Source organism: Sphaeramia orbicularis, chromosome 9 (assembly GCF_902148855.1).
Source record: "Sphaeramia orbicularis chromosome 9, fSphaOr1.1, whole genome shotgun sequence".
Classification (NCBI taxonomy): Eukaryota; Metazoa; Chordata; class Actinopteri; order Kurtiformes; family Apogonidae; genus Sphaeramia; species Sphaeramia orbicularis.
The window spans coordinates 38791562-38814856 of record NC_043965.1 but is presented as its reverse complement, the minus strand read 5'-3'; the positions used below and the strand labels follow the sequence as shown (position 1 = coordinate 38814856).

The window sequence follows — 23295 nt, the reverse complement described above, 5'->3', positions numbered from 1 at the left end:
CATTTACTTTTAATTTTGATGCATATTCATTGAGGTATACTTGCTTTTTGACATGCTTGACAAATTCTTATTGTACTGTATGTATTGAAGCCTAAACATCTATATATTCCTTCAGGAGATGACGATGGAAGTCACAAATATGTGTCCCTCCTGAACAACTTCAGCCAGAGTCATCCTGAGTTAACAGGTAACTAGATTAAGACTAAAACCTGAACTGTACTGACAGAGCAGCAGAGTTAAACAGGTCTCTGAGGCCTCCTGATGGTCAAACTTATGCCTACAACTAACATGTTCTCTGAGTTCAGACTGTTAGAAGATAAAGGAGGCAGATCTTTAACGTCTGTTTTACCTTCTGATTCAGAACAGCAGAGAAAACTGAGACAGAAAATCCAAAAAAGGACGGACATGGAGGAGTGGCATCCACTCCTCCTAGTTGATCATTTTTTGGGCTGTTCTCTTTTTTTTTTTCCTTATAGTGGGTAATTTTTTGGGCTGTTCTCTTTTTTTTTTTTATAGTGGATAATTTTTTAGGCTGTTCTCTTTTTTGTCTTACAGTGGATAATTTTTTGGGCCGTTCTCTTTTTTTTTTTTTTTTTTCCCTTATAGTGGATAATTTTTTGGGCTGTTCTCTTTTTTTTATAGTGGATAATTTTTTGGGCTGTTCTCTTTTTTATCTTACAGTGGATAATTTTTTGGGCTGTTCTCTTTTTTTATAGTGGATAATTTTTTGGGCTGTTCTCTTTTTTATCTTACAGTGGATAATTTTTTGGGCTGTTCTCTTTTTTATAGTGGATAATTTTTTGGGCTGTTCTCTTTTTTTTCTTATAGTGGATCATTTTTGGGGCCATTTTCTTTTTTTTCTCATAGTGGATAATTTTTTGGGCCATTTTCTTTTTGTTTTTCTTATAATTATTAATTTTTTGGGCTGTTCTCTTTTTTTTTCCTTATAGTGGATAATTTTTTGGGCTAGTGGATAATTTTTTGGGCCGTTCTCTTTTTGTTTTTCTTATAATTAATAATTTTTTGGGCTGTTCTCTTTTTTTCCTCATAGTGGATAATTTTTTGGGCTAGTGGATAATTTTTTGGGCTAGTGGATAATTTTTTGGGTTGTTGCACCTCTGGGCCACCGTATCAGAGGTTATCTGTCTAATTTTTTTTTTTTTTTTTTTTTTTTAATCTTATTCTTTAACACTTTTTATTTTTAGCAGCAGGAATTAAATAAATCTGTGGAAATAAGATTGAAATTAATTAATACTGAAATGAACATAAGTCCCATGCACAACTAAAAATTCTTCTGTGCTGTTAAGGAACACATTTCCACAATAATGCAAAAAAAAAAAAAAAAAAAAAAAAAAAGTCACCAGTTTCGTTAAATATCCCTCAGTGCAAATCGGAAACCACGCCTTCATGACTCGGCTCCAATCGGTTCCAAATCCCTAAAAGCTGAACTCTGTGGTTGAAACAGGCGGATTTACGTCACATGCGCACAGATAAAGCGCACGCATCCTCCGCTGACCGACGCACTGAACTCTGCCGCTGCAGTGAAGACGCAAACCTCAGGAATCCGCAGAAATGTCCACATGTGAGTTTGAGTCCTTGGAGAAAACTCTGGAGACGCACATTCCAGAGGAGGAGCTGAAGGAGGTCAAACGCATTTTATACGGAAGAGAAACCATGTGAGTGTGTGTGCGTGTTTTACAGTGTGATTGTCCTCAGGGTTCTTCTGTCCTGAGTCAATTATTATTCTAGTCATTGGACTTTGGTCACTTTTAGTTTGTGTTGCAGTTCACCACATGTAACCTTTAACCTGTTTAATGTCAAAGTTTATGTTTTAATATGTTACACATGCAGAAGCAGACCTCAGAGCTGCACATTCTGCATCAGTCACATCCAATAATACCATTGGGTCCAAACTTTTCTGTTTTTTTTTTTTTTTTTTTTTTGCATCTATAGGTAAATATACACTAAAACATCTTACAGCAACATGTAGTTTTGTCATATATGGAGTATTAGTCCTTTTTGCTTTATTCTACCTCATAAGTACAAACATCTCAAACATCTGCACATTATTCCAAGGAGGGATTTTTACCAGTATGTTCAGGTGAGGGACTTCATTATAGGAGGAATACCTCAGACTTGATTCTTCAGGGTATTTCAGACACAGAGAGACAAATTGTCTTAAACAAATCAGTTAGCTCTATTAGAATATTCTACAACATCAGTAAAGCATACTCTACAGTTAATACTTCGCACTTGAAGGAAATGTGGGAGAAGGATCTGAACTGTGTTATTTCTGAGGATGACTGGGAAAATGTTTGGGCTAATGTTAAAACGTTATGTGTTTGTAATAGAGTAAAAACAACTCAGCTAATGATTCTTCACAGGGCGCACATTTCTCCTCATTTACGCCACAAATTGAAGCCGGATTCCTCCCCACTATGCTTAAAGTGTAAAGTTGAGACTGGTACCCTCACACACTGCTTTTGGTCTTGTTTAAAAGTGCAATATTTTTGGCAGATGATTGGTCAGGAAATGGAAAAAATATTTTATGCAAAAGTGAACTGTAATCCTCTGTTTCTTTTGCTTGGGTTAACTGACCCTGTTGTTGCAAACAAATATCACAAAAAACTATATCGAATGCTTACTTTTTGAGCCAGAAAATGTTTGCTTGTAAACTGGATCTCAGATCAGATTCCCATCCGGACACAATGGCATAAGACAGTTTTTAGTTTTGTTTCCCTTTACTATCTCACTTTTTATTACATCATAAGGATGATGTCTTTCTAAAGACTTGGGAACTTCTTCTTACCTATATGGGACTGGAAGCTTCGACAATTGTTAAAAGGGCATTTGTATTTTGAAATGAAAACATAATTTTTATGGGCCAATTTTTGTTTTTTTTGTTTTTGTTTGGTTGTTCTGTTGATATGTTCTTTGTTTTGTTTATTGTCATTTTGTGAGTGAGTGAGTGTGTGTGTGTATATAAAGCAAAAATGACAATAAATATAATTTTGGAAAAACAAACAAACAAACAAAAAAAACATCTGCACATTGAACATTGATATTTATCTACTAAACATGTCCTGCAGTACAGACTCAATGCACACCAATACAATACCATAAAATGCTGGGCAGGGTATTGAATTATATCAATATTACTTTTTATTTCCAGCAGCAGAAGTGAAATAAATCCAATAGAAATTGGAGTCAACTAATCATGTTTTATGAACTCCATTTAAATACAGTATTGTGTTTTCTGTCAGATTAATAATATATTTCTACCGTGATGCAGAAAAGGCACAAGTTTTAATAAAAAGTCAGTTAGATATGAATTATTAGTACTTTTCAGTTTATTCTATGAATTTATTTATTTATTCTGTTAATATTTGCCAGATGCACTGTATGTATGGTAGAATTTCTACCATACATACAGTGCATCTGGCAAATATTCACAGCGTTGCACTTAGTATTTTTAGTTATTTATTTACATGTTCTTGTGTTACAATCTTATTCCAAACTAGATTAAATTAATTTTTTGAAGTGAGTGAAAGTCTTCCTAGGTCAGGGGTCCTCTACTATCCTGCATGTTTTAGACGTATCCCTCTTCCAACACACCTGATTCAGATGATAAGCCTATCATCAAGCTCTGCAGAAGCCTGATAATGACAGTCAGGTGTGTTGGAAGAGGGACACATCTAAAACATGCAGGATAGTAGCTCTGTTGGACCAGGGTTGGTGACCCCTGTTCTAGTGGAAAAAGTTTAGTTTGAATCTTTTTATTAGTAGGCACTGCTTACTTTTTCACTTGTTATATTTATTTTCAGCAGCAGTGATGAAATGATTAGATTAATCAAGGTTTTGCTTTCTGAAAGTTGTGAAAAATGCATAAATCTAATTCAAGATTATTTTCTGGAAAGATGTTTTCCTCCACAAAAATCTGCTCTCCAATAGATTATTGTCTTTTGCGAAACTTCACAGATCTTTATTCTAAACACTAATAATAATTTTAGGTCCTTTTTAATATTTGAAAGTAGAAATACTAGACATGGCTCCTCTAAGAGCTGATGAATTTTAATACCTTTGACCTTTACCTGATATCACACCGTACTTGAACACTAGTATTACTGTCTGAGGCATTAAATTCTGGTCTGGTTGTTTGAGGCTGAACCCTGTTTTTTCATTATAGGCCGTTGGACCTCCCATCGTGTGCTCAAGAAGCTGCCTCCAAACGTGACTTTGAGCTGAAAGGCTACAGGTTTGAAGCCGCTGAGGAACAGCTGAGGCCACCCAGGAGAACCCGGGTGGGACTGATTCAAAACCGCATAGTCTTGCCAACGGATGCCCCCATCATGGACCAGGTCAGGAAAAAAAGAAACCAGACATGGCACAAATACTGCAGTCAAACAATGGTTAAGTATAAACAGACTAACAGATCTTAAAAACACAAACTGAAAACACAGTGATTGAAGGATCAGAACATGGACACATCTAGTGACTGATTTATAGCAGATACCAGACATTAGATGAAGGGTTCCCAAAGCCCATTCCACACTGTTAACACATCTGAGGATCACCTTTACAAAAGAAAATATGAAAAATACATTATGACATAAATGGGAGAAAAAACAGATGTAAAAATATATTCGGGGTCTTATTTTTTCACCACATCATTTGGATCAGAATCAGCTTTATTCACCAAAATGCGTAAACAAGGAATTCTTTGCTGGCAGTAGTTGTCTCTCTAGTAAGTGAGAAATATAAAATGTAATAAAATATACTTTTTCATTTATTCCTTTAAAAAAAAAAAACCTTTTCCACCACCTGATGTGTTTTCAACACCGCATGGTAATATATTCACATTTTTATTCATGTGAACACAGATATACTGAGTCAAAGAAAATGCATCACCATAGTTAAAGAAAACTGATATGCCTGAACATTTATGTCTTCAGTATTACTTTTAAATGTATTTATTAGGTCTAGACACAGTAGTGGGATTACTCAACCCAGTGGATTTCACACTTCTACAGGCATGCTGCTGTTCACAGTTCTCACTTTTCCATATGTTTTATACATAAAACTAACCCCAAGTGTACAGTGTAAGACAGCGTAAGGTAGTGCACCCCTAACATGTGAGGAACATCATCATACACTTGGCATGACTGAAGACGGTGCATCCTAGAGAGCTGTAATGCATGAGCTTCATTGTAAAAAATCCAGAATTGCCAGATCAGTCCAGTCCAGTCCAGGAAGGGCCCCTGTTACAACCCTGTATCAGTGTTGGAACATTTACAGGACCAATTTTATGCAAGAAGTCGCACAGCATGTGTGACACCAGGTCCACAGAGTCCCTCCAGTCCATTTATCTTAAACACACCCACCTACGTTTAAAGGTGCTGGAAACTTTCGTGAGCAATTTTTCATCAAATCTGCAAAACCTCAGTCATAGCCTAAGTATCACAAATCTGTAAGTCTGTCTGTGATTACTCACCTGAATCTCTTGCATTATGGTGAACAATTTCGAAGTGCCATCCACCATAAACAAACACCCTGTGTTTACTTTCAGAACGCGGAAGTAACTTGGGAATCTTTGGAATTTTTTTGTTGCGACATGCATTGTGGGAAACGGAGGCTCAGTGGCTGCGTGAGCCTCCGTTTCCCACAATGCATGTCGCTACTGTAATGGCAAGTTTACATATATTCGATATTGCATATAAGATTGGTTGAACTCAGTATTATATGAGACTGGGGTTTTTGTCCTGTTAGAGCTTGGGTTTGTTGTACTTTGTGTTTTGTTGAATGCTCAAGGACACGTGGACATTTGCGTGGAGGAGAGGTGCTTTCTCACAGACAACTTTATCTCTTCCTGTAGTCCTACACATGCCAGGCCAACCCTTTTCATTAGTTTCACATAAGAGACAATGACCAACTGTAATTTCTTGTACACTCATGCAGACAGCTTGCCTCTGTTCGATTGTACCTTGGAGCTCCAATTAAATTTATACTGAAATGACACTGATCGCCTGAAATGACCTTTTTATTATTTTGAGGATGAATGAGTAGAGTATTATTTTTTCCATAACACAACAAAAAAATCCAGAAGATGCCCAAGTTACCTCCAGGTTCTGAACATAAACACATGGTGTTTGTTTATGGTGGATGGCACTTCAAAATTGTTCACCGTAATGCAAGACATTCAGGTGACTAATCACAGACAGACTTGCAGATTCGTGATACTTAGGCTACGACTGAGGTTTTGCAGATTTGATGAAAAATTTCTCACGAAAGTCTTCAGCACCTTTAAGGCCATCTCTGGTGACATCAGCATGAACAGTGGACATGCATTCAGTGGAATTCTTCTATTCCCTGAGAACTGATTTGGTCTTACCGATATTTTTTATTCATCAATGAGATATGAAGTGGAGTTTTCTCTGTAATGGTCAGCTTTCAAAGCAAGATCTTAAAATTTAGCCATTGTAGACACTTTATTAAATGATGTTACCTACTAGTTGAGACTGGCTGAATCTGGTCAAACTTGAGGAAATCCTCTTGTGTTTCTCCACAGATCAACGCCATGCACAGCCGTATTGGTGAAATGGTGGAGGTCGCTGCGATGTGTGGCGTAAACATCGTCTGCTTTCAGGAGACCTGGAGTGAGTGTTACTATCATTTATCACACCTGTCAGTCACAGACTGTTCAGTTAAAGAGACTGAGCTGTGTTTTCTCTCCACAGCCATGCCCTTTGCCTTCTGCACCCGAGAAAAAGACCCGTGGACACAGTTCGCAGAGTCGGCACAGGACGGACACACCACTCGCTTCTGCCAGGAGGTGAGATGACAGCGGTCCACTATGGACTAAAACATGCCTCGGTGTAGAACTCAAGGCCTAATGTTTCTGTTCTTCTATCATTAGCTGGCCAGAAAATATAACATGGTTGTAATTTCTCCAATTCTGGAGCGGGAGGAGCTTCACAGCACAATGTGGAACACAGCTGTGGTCATCTCCAACTCAGGAAATGTGCTGGGAATAAGCAGGAAGAACCATATTCCCAGAGTGGGAGACTTTAATGAGGTGTGTAGCTGCACTGGTCCAAAGAAACAAAAATAATATATCAGACAGATCACATTAAATTTACAAAGACACGTGATGTCAGCCTCATAGCATAACTGCTATCAAACTCGTACACTATATGGACAAAAGTATTGGGACACGCTGAATTCAGGTGTTTCTTTTCTAACAGGGGTCTGGGATACAAAACAATAATGACAACTAAAGATTTCATGAGCAAAAGTCACAAAATGAGTAACAAAGATTTTCCAAACTTGTGGACAATGGGACAAAGTGATCATAAAAATTAAACTAAGTTAATATAACAATCCAGGAGTGACTGAACCCTGAACCTGTACAAACTAAACAAAAAACCAGACATGGTACTCACTACTCCCTCTAGTGGCCACATACATTCAGTGATGTCGGCCCTCTTCTGTAATATTTGTTAAACTTCTAATTTCATTTGATTATGTTCTTATTAACAGTCAACTTATTATATGGAGGGAGACACTGGCCACACAGTGTTTCAGACACAGTTTGGGAAGATCGCTGTGAATATCTGTTACGGGCGTCATCACCCTCTCAACTGGTTCATGTACAGTATGAACGGAGCCGAGATCATCTTCAACCCATCTGCGACTGTCGGAGCTCTCAGGTAAAGGGGACTTTTCTGTCCCATTCATCTCACTGATGTGTTTGCGAATTCAAGTTGGAAAGAAGAGGATGTCAAGGAAATATCATGTAAAAAGACAAATACAGGAATTTACACACAATAAACAATACCAATAAAAAACATGTTATGCAGAGCAGGGTTATCCCAGTTCAGTTACAAACAACTAAGACTGAAAAACATTCTTTTTAAAGAATTCTGTTATTGTAACTCAGCTTTATACAGGGTTCCCGTGGGGTGTTAAAGTCTTGAATTTACACATCTGCATTTACTACCTTTTTAAAAAAGTCTTTAAAAGTATTAATTTGATATGGTAGGTCTTAAGTTATTTTGCCACAAACTTGTTCACCATGTTGTTTAAAGCTATACCTACCGATGTGGCATTTCTCACAGCACTTAGTAAAATATTTAACATGAACAACCCGCCTGAGCTCTGATGCTCTCCTCCTCTCACCTGATGCGTGCCGTGGAAGCGGAGGTGGAGGCGGAGGTCCGGTCCACTTCAGCGTGCCCGTGGACCCCTCCCTCAGTAATCAGATACATCATCCACCTGCTGCGGCTACGGTTTCATCAGCAGACCCTGTATTGAAGGGTCTGGTCTGTGCAGCGCTGGGTCAGTGTCTTCACTTCACCTCATCAGCTGGGAGATGAGGTGCCCAGGCGATGGGCGCACGCACTGTGAGCACGAGGACTGCGCAAATTTTCCGTGGACATTTGAGGTTTCATATTCCATACATTTATCATCCTACATTGTGTGACACCAAGTACAGTTACGTGTATGAGTCCCAGAGTCATAAAAGCTGACCTTTGTGCAGACCTGTCTGTTTAGTCCAGTACACCAGACTTCCGGACTTTTATCTCCATCCTTCATTCACCGGACTCCTGTTTGTTCCCCTTAGTTGTTGTTTCTGTTAATAAATCCGTTTTTTCCCTTCCACATGTGCATTTGAGTTCTATCCATTCACATCCTTAGACAGGAGACAGTGGTCAGTGACAGGAGGAGCAGTGTGAGTGAAGCATCAGATTCAGAGGTACCCATATCGGAAATGGGGACGGCGGTAATGGATTGGATGCTGAACAGCCGTAATGGATGATTGACAGGAAGCTCAGCCAGGTTCGGCCAATTATTTCATTCGGACCGAATAAAATGTTTAGTCAGAATTTTATCAGAAATATGAGTAATATATGAGAATTAAACATTTTTGAGTTTCAATACCTGGTGGATTTCTTTTACATTTTAGTTTGACACACGCTTATTAGGAGGATTTTAAGATGACAAAAGAAAAGTGTAAAAATGCCACATCATACGGTATAGCTTTAAATGTGCCTGGGAAATGTCCAAGCGGCAAAGAAAATGTTAGTCTGAGTTCCACCAGTTCCAACCCGACAATTTATATTGAAATTAGGAACCAATTATCACTAACTTTGCAGCCCCCAGGGAGAAATGATCATTCAGACCAACACGTGCAGCTTTTAGTCTTTGTATGGTCGTGAAATGGCCATTAAATTCTGTTCTAAGTAGTCTTAAAAAGGTCTTAAATAGTCTTAAATTTAACTTGAAGGAACCCTGTTTATAGAAGTGAATCCAAACTTCACTAATAAACACTGCCTTCTCTTCAACACATTTTCCAAACTTGTGTGACCATAACATTTAAATGGATAAGAAACTGAAAAATCCACTGCTTCTCAGATGAAACAGATTTATGGTAACTTTTCTAAACCAAATGACATTTTCACCAGCACAACCAATCCTAAACAACTAGTTATTCAAGGACAAAATATGAGGATCATGAATGTTACATGTACTAATGACATTTTAGTGACAATCACCCACTAAAGTTTTGGTCTGAAGTTTCTTTTCTGTAGTGGGGATGATGAGAAAAAAGCAGTAACTACAAAATGAACAATTATATGGAAACTGTTTTCATAGAAGTTATTTTCTAAAACGCATACCAGCTCCTACATCACTTCATTTCTTCTAGAGCTGTGGTTCCTAAACTTTTTCAGGTCTAGACTCAATAGATAAGTGTTAAAAAAAATTACACTTGTTTGATTTTGTTTATACATCATTTACATCACTACTGTCTTTTATGTAATTTTTGTCTTCATGATTATTTTGTTACATATTACGTTTGGTATTTTCATCTCACTACTTCAACAGCTGATCCTCTGCATTTCGCATGTCTTTAATTAGGTCAACTTTTTATTAACTCCTTTCCTTTAATTCTTGGTGCTTTAAAATGCATCTATATTTGTTGTATTCTGTCTGACGTTGTTATTCTTTCCTCCAGTGAGCCCATGTGGCCCATAGAGGCCAGGAACGCAGCGATAGCAAACCACTGCTTCACTTGTGCAATCAATCGTGTTGGGACGGTGAGTGGATCTGCAGACAGTGAGCCCATTTACATGCACACCAGTACTCCCATCATTATCCGATTCTGGAGTTATTAGATTATCCCAGTGATCATGTAAACAGGATAATCTGATAGGCTTTATCTGATAACGGCAGTAATCTGATTATGAGAAATCGGATTAACACACCTAGATTTCTCCCCAATACTCTGATGTCTTCACACATGTATACAGGTTAATCTGATTTATTTCATTCTTTTACATCTGCATGTGTAAAAACAATTGAAATTGTACAAAACAGAAGTTGCATAGTCAAACGTGAGCAGAAGACAATAACGGGAAGTTTAAGTCTAACGTCACTATGTACAGTACATACCAACTCCGAAAGTAATCCAATAATGGACTGGAGTATCTAAACCAGGGTTTATTGATTTTCACATTTCTTAAGTGTCAGGTCTGATTATTACAATTATCTAATTACTCCAGTTATCAGACTTTTATGTTTGGTGTTGTGGCAGTGAATTTTATGCATCATCTAATGTGATCATTTGTGTTTCATGCAGGAACATTTCAAAAGTGAATTTACATCTGGTGACGGGAAAAAAGGTGGGTCATTTATCTCTGAGTCAGTTTGACCAGATTATTTTATATATAATTTTACTCTTTACACAGTGTACAGTAAACACTGCAAAAAATACAAACGGATGATAATTTGGTCATTTTGATATATGGCAGCTGTCATCTGTTGAGGGTACACAATTTTAATTAATTTCTTGACTCAGTATGGATGGTAAAATATAGCCAACATTGCATATGTTTAAACTTATTCATTCCATTTGAAAAAGCCACGAAAAAGTAGTCTTATATTTGATAATCTGTAGTAGTGTGTATGAAGTAGTGACATAGCAAAGTGGATTGTGAAACAGCGACAGTAAATAATCTTTAGTACTTATTTGGATTTACATGTATTACTTCCATCCTTGAATCTGTTGGGTGGTGGTTTCTTTCCTGTTGAACTCAACATGTTCAGAATCAAAGAAAATAGAAAACAGCAGAAAAACACTTAAAAACCCCAAAACAAAACAGTAATGGATGATTGTCTATTCCTATAGTGCAAGGGTAGGTAACTCCAGTCCTCGAGGGCCCCTATCCCGCATGTTTTAGATAGTTCCCTCTTCCAGCACACCTGGATCAATTAATGATCAGCTCATCATTACGCTCTGCAGAAGCCTGATAACGATGTAATGGCTTCCAGGTGTGATGGAAGAGGGAAATAAATAGAACATGCAGGATACCAGCCCTCAATTCCAACAAAATACAATAACTTAAGTATCTACTGTACAATACTTTAACTTTTTGTAAGTGTAACTAAATAAATTTGAGTTTATTTTTAAGGACATCCTAAATGCTACTGTGTGGATTAGATGCTAATTTAGTAATGACATTAGTAAAAGGAAACAGTTTACATTAACCCTTTCATGCATTAATGATGAGAACTGAAGTTGAGTTGTTTTTTTTTTTTGAGTGTTTTTATTCCTCCTTAGGCATGAAAAAAAAAAAAACAATACAATTGAGTTGGTTTTTTTTTCATGGATTTACAAAAATGGCCACTCAGCCACACCATGCATTATATTCTTGAAGCACAGAAACATATATTTAAAACCCAGTATCAGAAAATAATATGAAAACAATGAAATAAAAACATGTTAAATGCTGCTAATCTAATATTTTCTCACATTTTAACATATTCTAATACTAGTTATTACTCACTTAATGGAGATAATGTACAAAAAAAACCCAAAACCTTTTTGTCTAAAAATAACCCCAAAACTGTTTCTTACAGTCTAACAATTAACTGTTGTTTAAACTCAAACATATCATTGCAGATCAGGTTTATCAAGAACAGCAAAGTTATAGTAATGGTATGAATTGCAGTGTTTGGGATGATGCATAAGTGTCCACTGTGTTGGCTGATATCCAACTAAAACAACAAAATATAAAAATATAATATACATATAAAATACACAAGAGAACAGCTGTAGAATAGTTGTCCGCTGTAGTAACCATTATGCATGAAAGGGTTAAATCTACGTCAGAAAACCATCAGAAGGATAAAAGAAGACTGCCAATTAGTTGATTGAGTTTCATAAAGTGTACTAATTATTAATATGGAACTCTGATTAGTAATCTCAATCAAAATCACTATCAGTAGTCTGAGTTCTGTGGTGTTGAACCAAGGTGGTAACATTCACTCTGTACAACATTAAAACATCCATCAAGTGAATTTTAAGGTATTTATTGGGAAATATTCAAGGTTTGTGTGAGTCAGACGGTGTATGTTGAGGTATGAGACCAGGTACCAAAATGATGGCTAAAAATGGCTGAAAATTACAAACAAGATGGTGGATCCAAGACTGTTTTGGAGATCTGACTTTTCCCTGTGGTAAAGGTACCACATCATCAAACATTTATTGATGGAAAAACTCTTAGTTAAATTTTCTTTTGATGAATAGAAACTCCCCATCTTTCCACTGTTTGTCAGCTTTACCACATCAGTGCTCGGTACTGTCACGTTTATTTTAGTCATTTGTTGAACCAGTGAAGTAGTTGATGAGCTGTTCTGATGTTTACTCCCCCTCCCCCAGCCCATCATGACTTCGGACACTTCTATGGATCCAGTTACGTGGCTGCTCCTGATGGAAGCCGAACCCCTGGTCTATCCAGGACCCGCGATGGACTCCTGGTGGTGGAAATGGACCTCAATCTGAACCGACAGATTAGTGACAAATGGAGCTTTAAGGTAAATGGTCATGCATTCATTTGTGCTAGAATTTCCCTTTTCTATAACTCATTAGATCACACAGACAGCGAAAATTGTAAATTTTTTTGTCTCTGAGCATGTCGTACAAATACAAAACATAGTCTTTCTGTGACTCCTCAGTGGTTAGTTATTTTGGGTTCTATGACCTTTTAAAAAGGTGTATTTCAGGTGTTATTTTTAGTGTCTTGTAAGATGGTTAACAGTAACAGACCGCATTCTCATATTGTTGTTTTATATATAAATACAGGGTTATTCAAAAAGAATGAACGGATTTCATGACACGTTGCTTCAGTTCTCAAGCATCGTCATGGAATGAGTCAATGACCATTTGAAAGAGGAGTTTTCTAAGCTTGAGCTTTTTTAAATGAAAAAATTCTCCCAGTGATGGAATGGTCAGAAGGGGGCCCAAGACCTTGCTCTTTGTGCTTAGCCTGTGAGATCCCCAGATCTCACCGTGCAATTTTTTTTTTCCCCTCTTGTGGGGGACACGTAAAAGATTGAGTTTATGTCCCACCGCTACCCATTAACCTTGATGACCTTAAACATCGAATAACAAAAGCGATCAACTCAGTGGCTCGTGATATGCTGATAGGCGTCTGGGAGGAATTCTCTTATCGCATTGACATTGTCCATGCTGCAGGTGGTGGCCACATTGAACATTTGTAAGACAAGAAATAAAAGTTGCTTGTGAGTAGAATACTTGTGACTTGGCTGGAGTTTTCAATTGCCTTTCCTTATTAAAGTATTGCGTAATGAAATCTGCTCATTCTTTTTGAATAACCCTGTACTTTTACAAGTACTGAAGAAAACACAGGGCTTCTGCATGTTGCAACAATATTTGACTTTTTACATGATGCCATTTTAAACCATTTCATTTTGTAGTAAATCCCAGTTTGTACCATAAAGGGTAACTTAAGTCAATGAATATGTGCGTCGATGAGCTTAATTAAATTTCACAATTTTTATGTGATTTCAGGAGTGGTTTGTCATGTTGTGTATTTATGTATATTCTGCATTTGCAATCCAGACTGTGAACTAAAGGTCATTGGTAAAACATGTTCATGCTGAAAATCACTGCATACTGGAGGTCGTGTTGAATCTAATTGCTTTGTACCTGTGTTTGCAGATGACTGGGAGGTACACCAAGTACGCAGACGATCTCTACAACGCCGTCGGACATGACTTTATCCCCAACATAGTCAGAGAATAAATTGTATACAGGACAATTCTTGAGCCACTATTAGGTTTGCTGTTTTTACAGGGTTGAAATAAACATATGAAGTTGTCATTCTCTCCTCAGACTGAACAAGAAAATACAAGAAATACAAGCACAGACATGTAAAGTGCAAAGGGAGGTGACACTTAAATAGCTGTTTGATTTATAGAAGCTTTTTTTTTTTCCCCTGAAACTTTTTCGTTTCGTCTTCCTGTATATCCAAACTGTATCTTAAAGACACTGAGAGATGCACAGGTGTCCTCTTTAGAACTTTACTAAACCAACAACCCTAATGTTGGTGTAGGAATTCTCTGCAGTTTCTGTAAAATCTATTTTAATTCAAAAGGGAAATGACAAGTTGATGTTAAGCAAAAAAAGTATAAAAAATGAAGCTCATTAACTGGAAATTGTTTTAAAATGAAAGTTGTCAGAATCCTTTTAATAATTTATAGAGCCTGTTTAACTGTTGATTTCAAACAGGATGAATACTGGACAAAACATTACATTTTTAGCTGAAAATAAAAACCACATAGCTACTGTAGAAGGCATCAAGTTAGCGACATAAACACTTTACAGTACTTTCATAGTCTGTGCTTTTGTATCGGATAAAATGACAAAGGTGTGACACCAGTTCAAATCCTTTAATATCAACATATAATAAATTTATTATATGCATTTATGCAGCTCTATGTTTAATAAAAAATAAAGTCCTGTGTTTTGAAATGTGCTATTTGTTCATAAGAAAACATGTAGTTTTAAAATTTAAATAACAGATAATTATGCCTGGTATGAAAAGCATAGTGCAAATAATGTATACACAATACCAAAATTAAAAAAGGGAAAAAAAAAAAAAGACCAACCTCATTAGTTAACTGTTCTTAACCGAGAACATGACTGAGTTGAATAAATTACACCTTTGTTCTGCCACGTGATCCACAAAACTGTATAGCATGTCCATCTCTTCAGCTTGATGAACATGGGATGTTTTTCCAGTGAAGTGAATAATACTTGGTTTATTTCTCATCCACTGTCTGTGTTCTTCCGTGGGCAGAGTTTCATTCCATAGACACACTATGGAATATTGCATTGAACTAGCTAGTTTTGTCATTTAACATCACACTAAAGAGCAGTAATTACCTGAGACTCTCAAAACACACTACTTCTTCTAATCCCTGTTAATAGAACCATCTGAATAAAAAAAAAGTGAGTTGGGAGGAGATATTTAAAAAAAGGCAAGTGGAGGTGAGGACTTCAACACTGTACAGAAACAAACGTGATGCTAAATTCTTTCATTATCAGCCCTGAATTATGTGCACCCTCATTTCAGGAAACTCCTGTTTCATGGACGACTCCTACATTGTTTCCATTGTAGTTTCACTCGTCTGAAACAGCTGCAGTCATTAAAATTTTACAGACATGATAAAATTCACATAATCTTTTCATCTCAAAGAGGAAAAATAAAGAGTTTTAAAGGATTTGGATTGAAAATGTCAACTGTTAATCCTTCATATGTCGGGTATTGGTTGTATAAGGCGGTGAATCTGCAGCTAAAGGGTTTTCGAGATGCAGAGGGATGTTTTAGCACCGGCGAGGATGGTCTGGGGGAGCTGTGACAGCCAACACCAGCAGGGGCCGCTAGTCCACAACTGAGGACCTGCAGCCGCACAATGTTACTGAAGTGAGTGAAATCCAAATCCATCAGTGTTCTTTGAAAACAAACAGGATGTCTTCATCTGTCCCGTAGCTCCGCCGAGCCTCCTCGAAGTTTCCGACACTGGTGCTGCACACGCCTGAGGAGCAACACAACAGCTGTATCAGTTTACACATCTGCAGTGAATATTGAAATGGTGCTTAACCTCCTGAGACCCAGGAAATTTCAGCAAAGTACAAGCTTTTTTTGTTTTTTATTAAATAAGTGCCTATATTGGAAAGGTGATGATGCAACAGTTTTTTTCAGATGCAGTTTTTAAAATGTTTGTGGAATGTCCTTTGTGGTGGACAGTTTTTTTTTTTTTTTGTATAAAATTGTGAAACTCTTGTCCACAAATGTGGACAGAAAACCCAGAGCTGGGTCTTAGGAGGTTAAGACTTTTTCTGAAGGGGATAAAAAACCAGTTTGAGTCTACATTCATAGTGCAGGCAAAAGTGGCCCAAATCTGACTTTTTTACCCATATGTGACCCGTATCTGATTATTTATGACCGTCTGAACAGCACAAACTAGATGTTTTTCCAAATCAGAGCCAAAGCACTTTTATATGTGGTCCTAGATCAGATACATGTCTGATGTTTTGCATTTCGACTTCAGTTTCAACAGTCACTTCACATTTCATCTGACTTCATGTTACTGAAATGCGACAGACGTCACACTGCTGTGCTGTTGGTGGGATCCGGCATGATCCATATTTACTTCGGTGTGCTAAGTGTGGCATCCCATCTTTTTCTATGCATCACGGCCATAGACTGTTCACACGAGTCTGATGGCTGCTACATTTAAATTATAATGTAAACAACCAAACAAAACCTGAGCATTAAGACCTGCAGTGTGAAAATAGACTAATACTGTTTCTGTGTGTTTCTTTAAAATGGGGTCCATTTACAGATTTACTGAGGGTAAGAAACTGACTATAAGACAACAACCTCATACATTTAATAAAATATGAACCATCTTTTTAACAACTTTAGAGATATTTTTGAAGCTTTGAAGTTGCATATCAGTCTAAAAAAATTCGAGATATGATAGAGGTAAGGCTGGGCAATACAGCAAATTTTTTTTTTTTCAAGATTATTATTAATAAGAATAATAATAAAATTCTGTCTGAATTCAAAATAAATCACGATTTGAATGTAGTTTGCTGTATCTATTCTATATCTCTCACATGTCCAACAAACCACACTAGTGACAAAGAATACATGGACTGGTGTCAAAGTGCATTATTGGGTAAACAAATTATAAATAAATTAAAAAACCACTGTTAATAGTTAAAGAATCATATTCATTTTAACACATAATAAAGATTTAGAAAATTTATTGAGGAACTGGTCTAGATTCAGGTGTTTTTCACATCAAATAAAACAAATTATTAGTAATTATAACTCAATGAATCCATTTGATGTATTGCCCTGCCCTAGAATAGAGCTATTCTAGCACTGCACAAAGTCAACACTTGCAAGAAAGTGGGAACTGGTAGATATTAATTTAGCAAACATGTGTTTATATATATATATATATATATATATATATATATATATATATAAAACCATTTACATACATGGTACATTACTATCCTTAGGGTTTTGTGGATGTCTGTGACACATTTCAACCCAATCCAGGGAAAAATAATTGGTGAAGCTTAGAATAAACACAATGTGACATCAGTGAAATGAGTTCAACTTCAAAAATTCACGCATAAGAATTACTTGGAGTTGAGCTTTGGGAGTTTACAAAACCCAATCAAATTAACAAAAGCTGATTTTTTTTTTTCTTCCATGAAAATTTATGACGTCAACTAGGAGGAATAGTTTACAAATGTAACAAAATCATTAAGTTGTTTACACTCAAAATGTACAAATAATTTGTCCTCTTTCTCAGAGGTCCAGTTGTCTTGCATTAACACTAATCAAGTGATGTCTTTCCACATAATCATGCCTTGAAGGTCTGTGGGGTTTGACTTTTTCAGTTTGATTGAAGTAGATGCTTAATAATGACTAGAATATTTTATGTTAGAGAACATAACCTAAACCCCCTTCACATGTGGCTTCCATGTGCTCTACAGGTTGCACTAATATAGAAATTGTCAACCCTGTGGAAACTGGACACCTGCTGTGTTGTACAAATAAACAGGGCTGGCTAAGGGAAGGTTAACATCTAGATCAAAAAATAAATTTAAAATCACCTTTTGAAGACTTACATATTTTGAAAGTACATTACATCTAGTGTCCAGCACAAGTTTTTTTTTTTTTTTTTAGAAAAATGCTAATATGGCGTTATATTCAGCATAAATTTATGTTTGCATTCTTTGTCCATCAGTGTAATTCAAAGCACAACTTTGATTCTCTTCTATTGAACCTGTATTATACTTATGATAAGTTGTAAGGTCAATTTAAAAACCTTTTGCTCCTCTTTTTACAGTGATTAAAAATATCTAATAAATTGAGATAAATGTATGTTAAAATGTATTAAATTCATTTATTACCATACCATACCAACTTTATTTATAAAGCACTTTAAAAACTTTACACTTTTGGCCCATGTGGTTATTAAAGTATTTGACTTTGTAGATATTATATATGCAATGTATATACTAATAAATATGCTGAATAAACAATTAAAAATTGTAATTTTTCTCCCATGTCCATCCGTTGCCCAAACACTTAGCAAAACCCTTGCTACTTCATGCCCTTATATAGTGATAAATACAAACTGTTTACTGTTTTGCATAATAAACACCCTAGAGGACCAACAGTAAGGATTTTACAGTTTTATGAAAATTGGAACTCCACGTTAAGGTTGGTTTTATAAAGTGGTTAAAACATTATTTTCAATCACACATTTAAAAGTGCTTATCATTCCTTGCAAAATGAGGTATCATTCATCTTTCTACCATAAATAGTTATGAAAGGGCAAACAAAAATGTATTAAAGCTGTCCACTGTTACCGCTTGGCCAACCCCCAAACTAATTCCATGTTGTGCTTGTGTTGTGGACAAGTAAAACGACTTACGGTCAGAATATGCAGGGTTGTTGTAGTAAATACTGTCGGTGGTTCTGTTGAATCCGCACACCACCACAAAGTGACCCTGATACTCTGGTTTTCTGCAGAAACACTTCTGACCGACAGGCAGGAAGCAGCAGTATTTGACAGGCGAAGAACAGAGTTCACATGTCAAGACGACAGCATTCACCAACACTATGGCAACGTGGCCCTGCTGCAGATGGGACTGGATTTCCTGAATGGACACAGAACTATGGAGAAAGAAGCACAAAGGCATTATAGGTCTTTGTTTTATCTGGTTATTGTCTGAGTGAATAACTAATAGCAAAACACATACCATTTCTTTACTGCCACACCTTTGCTCTCGGCTTTAAGAAAGAGCTCATTCACTCGGTCTTCTTCTGTGTCAAAATGCTTCTTATAAAAGGCCTGTAGATCGAAACCAAAACACAACAATGACTGATCTAAACTATGATAACAAGCCACGGAGCAGTACCCATTAAAAGATTTTGATTCAGAAATGTACCTGATTCCTAAAGCCCTTGTCGACACCCAGAGTCTGTGTGCAAAAGCAGTGTTTTACTCCTATGTGGCACATGAGGTAGGCCAGGTCGATAGTCCACACACTCTCTGATAGCTTCAGATCCCAGCATGCTCTCTGAAACTCCTCATCACTGACTGAATGCAGGTACCTGTAAGGTGTGACAGAAACTGTGAATCCATATCACATAAAACACACCCAGCCTTAAAACTACGTGTTAATGATGGGTGTTCACAAATGTAAATGAACAAACAACTATTGTGATGTTGGCTGGATGGAAAATTGAGTTTCAGTCACACTGTGTCAGCAATGTTACAGTTAAAGAGACTAAAAGTACAGCACAATTACATGTCAGCCTTCAAAAACAAGGAAACTAAATAATAACTAGAATAAAATATGTTTGCTCCTGGAGGATTCTGTTGGGTTTCTTTAAATTGGCTTAGAGTCTGGTTTCGACCAACTCGATATGTAAAGTGTCATGAGATAACTTTTGTTATGATTTGGTGCTGTATAAATAAAATTTGATTGATTGACTGATTGTTTTCTTTTGATTTGTAATGTATGGTGTACGAGAACAAAATGGTCTATACACTATGGGATTTTTAGTACGAAATAGTTTGACTGGTTCATATTCATATATTATTCCATTTGCACAATACTGAATTAATCCAATTATGGTTTTGCTTTGTGAAAATTGTGAAAATAGTGTTTTCTCTGCATACTTTCCTCTGCAAACACAACCAGTTTGTCATAAACTGTAAACATATTTCTTCGAGTCACTGCTTATGAGTCTATTGCAATAATGTATTTTTCAACAAATGTAAATTAGAACTCTTGCAAGTGCTGATTTTTGTTATTGTTTATTGTTTTTTTTTTTATTAATATTGCACATACTGTATATGGCATGTTGCTTTATTAAAAAAAAAAAAAAAAAACTTTTCAATTGAGTTCTTGAGTTAAAAAAAACACCCTTATAGCCCATTTTTAATTTAATCTCACCTTTTTCAGATTTTTTCAGATTTTGTACATGATTTTTTTTAATTTCAGATGACAGAAATCACCATCATACCTTCACCTCAGGACTAGAGGTGTGGACTTTTTTGTGCGAATGACGCTCTGTGTTGCAAAAACCATTATCAAACTGAACTGTGAAGACACATTTTCTGTTATGGGTCTCCTAATAACTAAGTTTAAAAAATGCTGATGTTTATCTTATAAATAGTTGTACTGTTTTTGAAAGCACAGAAAGTTCAAATTTACCCAACTGCCTTTGTCAAATAATGAAAAAGAAGTCATTTGCAGCCATACACAAAACTGAGGATAAAATATACTGACAATAGTTGAATCTTAACTGAAGAAGAAGATGAAGACCAGGGTAGATTCACATCTCTACTTAAGAGTCTGGTTTCAACCAGCTCAATATGTTAAGTGTCACGAGACAGCTTTTGTTAAGATTTGACGCTATGTAAACAACATTTGATAGATTGATTGATGAACTCAACATGCATCCAAAAAAAACTATGCATGAATCAATATACACCATGTACATACCAGAATATCTATTTAAAACTAGTAACTGCAGTTTTAGAGAGGACTACCACAGGGCACACATGTGGGATGATAAAGTTTATGACTTACTTGAGCACCATCTTGGAGCAGGCTAAGCCACAGTCCCAGTGATACTGCTGCCGAATGACGGGGACGGTCAGCAGGACGACATCCTCTGAGGAAACCGAGCTGATATTAACACACTAGCACAAATACATGACACTCAGATTATAGATCACTGTATTTACCTGATTCAGGTCACTCACCTGTCATTCTGTTGTATTCTTTCTGAGCTCCTCGCTAACTCAGTACAAGCTGGTCAGTCTTGTTTCAGGAATAAACCAGGATTGTGTTTCCTCATCGATTCTAACTAGACCGAATCAGCTCAGATACAACTTTAGCTGCTGTGCTAGCAGTGTTTACTAGTCTGTTAAAACCAACACTGTGTGTACGGCAGTGGTAGCTTCTGGACGTACACCACCGCTAGCGCTACACGGACGAGATAACTAACTAAATAAGAAATTACAGTTGTGAGTAACTGTATTTTTCAAGTTTCATAAAGGCTGTACGCCTCATCACGTACACCCTCCTGCTTCTCTTCAATAATGTTTGCTGCTAGCATAAATAGAGGCTTCAAGAGAGCGACAGTAGTGATGCTGCCCCCTGCGGTGCGGAGGAGTAACTCTTATTTTTAAGTGTATTTTTATTTTATTTTTTTTAAAAGATTTTTGTCAACAACAACAATAGATGAAAACATACTTATAAATAATACAATAAATTAATTAATGTACTTCCCTGCTTAAATCTTCAGTTTGTACAGACAGAATTACACCATTTACATTTACACAGTGTATACGTACCCTGCCCCCGAAGGGGAGGCGAGGGGTATTGTTTTTGGTTCGGTTTGTTTGTTTGTTTGTTTGTTTGTTTGTTTGTTAACACTCTAACAGCAAAACCATTGGTTGATTTCATACCAGATTTGGTTTATAGATTGCCAGTGACCCAGAACAGATGTGATTACATTTTGGGAAAAGTGGGTCCAAGTTAAAATTTTTAATACCTTTTTTAAAATCTTTTTTTCCCTCCCATTTACTTATAATGGGTGAAATTTCAGATGTCTAGAAAAACATCAAGTTTGTTTCAATTTACTTCAGACTTGCACATATATAGAGGCAACTGATATGCTGACATCAGCACACGCATAGACATGATGACATCAGCTGGATCCATGCCAAAATAAGCTGCAACATGTGCGAGGGGCGACGTTTGTTGTGCCTGGAACCACATGTTTTCACATGATATTCCTGTTTTATAAAAATTTCCTAAGTGTGCATATGAGAATAAATGCTTTAAATCTTGAATCTTGGAATAAATAAATAAATTCTTTGTTCATTCATATATACAACAAATGTCTTGAACGCCTCACAGACAAGTCTCTGATGTTTGTTTTTGTTTATGAACTGAACAGATGTTTGAAATAATAACCAGATTAATCACTCAAAATTCAGAACCAACATTCTTGCCATTATCAGTGACATACTAGTCACTGATAAAATGGAATAATTTTTAGGGACAAAGTCCTCACAAAATAAGCATCTCACAAAATACCACTGATTGTTGGTAAGAGGCTTTTAAGTTATATTGTCTTGTCTTTGTTATTAAAAAAAAAAACCCAAAACAACAATAACATGGAAGACGGTTTATTAATGGATTTTTTATTTGCTAGAAAGAAATAACAGGTTTAATCCTTCATTCCCCTGACTACATTCATATTTACCAGATGTTACCCACATTTTGCAGATGTATAATTCAAAGCTGCACTTGTTTCTGAACATGATAGAACTTTCATAGGTTTGATTTATTGTTTTCACTGAGGATCTAATGAGGTTGTTGTAATTTTCCACTGTATTTTTGCCATATGATCAGTTGTTTGCTCACTCCAACTCTCAAATCCACAACACAAAATTCACTGCTGAGTCTCCAAACATATTAATAAATATATGTACTGTATATGATTATATTTCTGTTTGAATGCATACGATCTGTTAATCCAGTACAGAAAGTTCATTTATAACATTTTAATAAACCATTCTGTAGCGTTATTCACCCTACAGTTCTTACTAATTTATTCATGTATACATGCAAACAACAAACTTGAATATTCCATGTTGAAGACACCACATCACCGTGTTCCATAACTGGTAGCCATCGATATCTGTTCAATAAAGATATGAAGAAACAGGCCGGATGGGAAGTGTAAAGACAGACATTAAATTCAATTTTAAAGAGTAAGAACTGTCAGACATGAAGCATCAGGCACTTACAGATTCAGCTTCAGTGTCCTCACTCAGATATGTGACTTTGTGTTGACTGTAATAATGTTT

The 23295-nt window shown here is 36.3% G+C and overlaps 3 protein-coding genes across 3 annotated transcripts in view; 1 reads left to right on the top strand and 2 right to left on the bottom strand.

The window, feature by feature from the left end:
• The first annotated feature begins 1472 nt into the window (after window positions 1–1472).
• Window positions 1473–15304, top strand: upb1 (ureidopropionase, beta). Its single transcript, XM_030142796.1, has 10 exons — window positions 1473–1676; window positions 4187–4358; window positions 6566–6653; window positions 6735–6829; window positions 6914–7072; window positions 7537–7706; window positions 10013–10094; window positions 10637–10679; window positions 12719–12873; window positions 14021–15304. The coding sequence occupies exons 1-10, from the start codon at window positions 1573–1575 to the stop codon at window positions 14102–14104; spliced, it is 1152 nt and encodes a 383-aa protein (XP_029998656.1). The 5' UTR covers window positions 1473–1572; the 3' UTR covers window positions 14105–15304.
• On the bottom strand, window positions 15278–21522 carry gucd1 (guanylyl cyclase domain containing 1). The gene is made up of 6 exons (XM_030142798.1): window positions 21178–21522; window positions 21002–21086; window positions 19349–19514; window positions 19160–19251; window positions 18832–19073; window positions 15278–15900 (listed from the first exon to the last, which is right to left on the bottom strand). Exons 1-6 carry the CDS (start codon window positions 21182–21184, stop codon window positions 15809–15811), a joined length of 684 nt encoding a protein of 227 aa, XP_029998658.1. The 5' UTR covers window positions 21185–21522; the 3' UTR covers window positions 15278–15808.
• A 1571-nt stretch (window positions 21523–23093) lies between these two features.
• Window positions 23094–23295, bottom strand: part of p2rx4b (purinergic receptor P2X, ligand-gated ion channel, 4b) — a 9181-nt gene continuing 8979 nt past the window's right edge. The window contains exons 11-12 of the mRNA XM_030142797.1: window positions 23236–23295; window positions 23094–23126 (exon numbers count right to left, since the gene is read on the bottom strand). The exon at window positions 23236–23295 is cut by the window's right edge and continues 45 nt beyond it. Of these exons, the coding sequence (XP_029998657.1) occupies window positions 23094–23126; window positions 23236–23295 (93 nt within the window). The remainder of the gene's footprint in view (window positions 23127–23235) is intronic.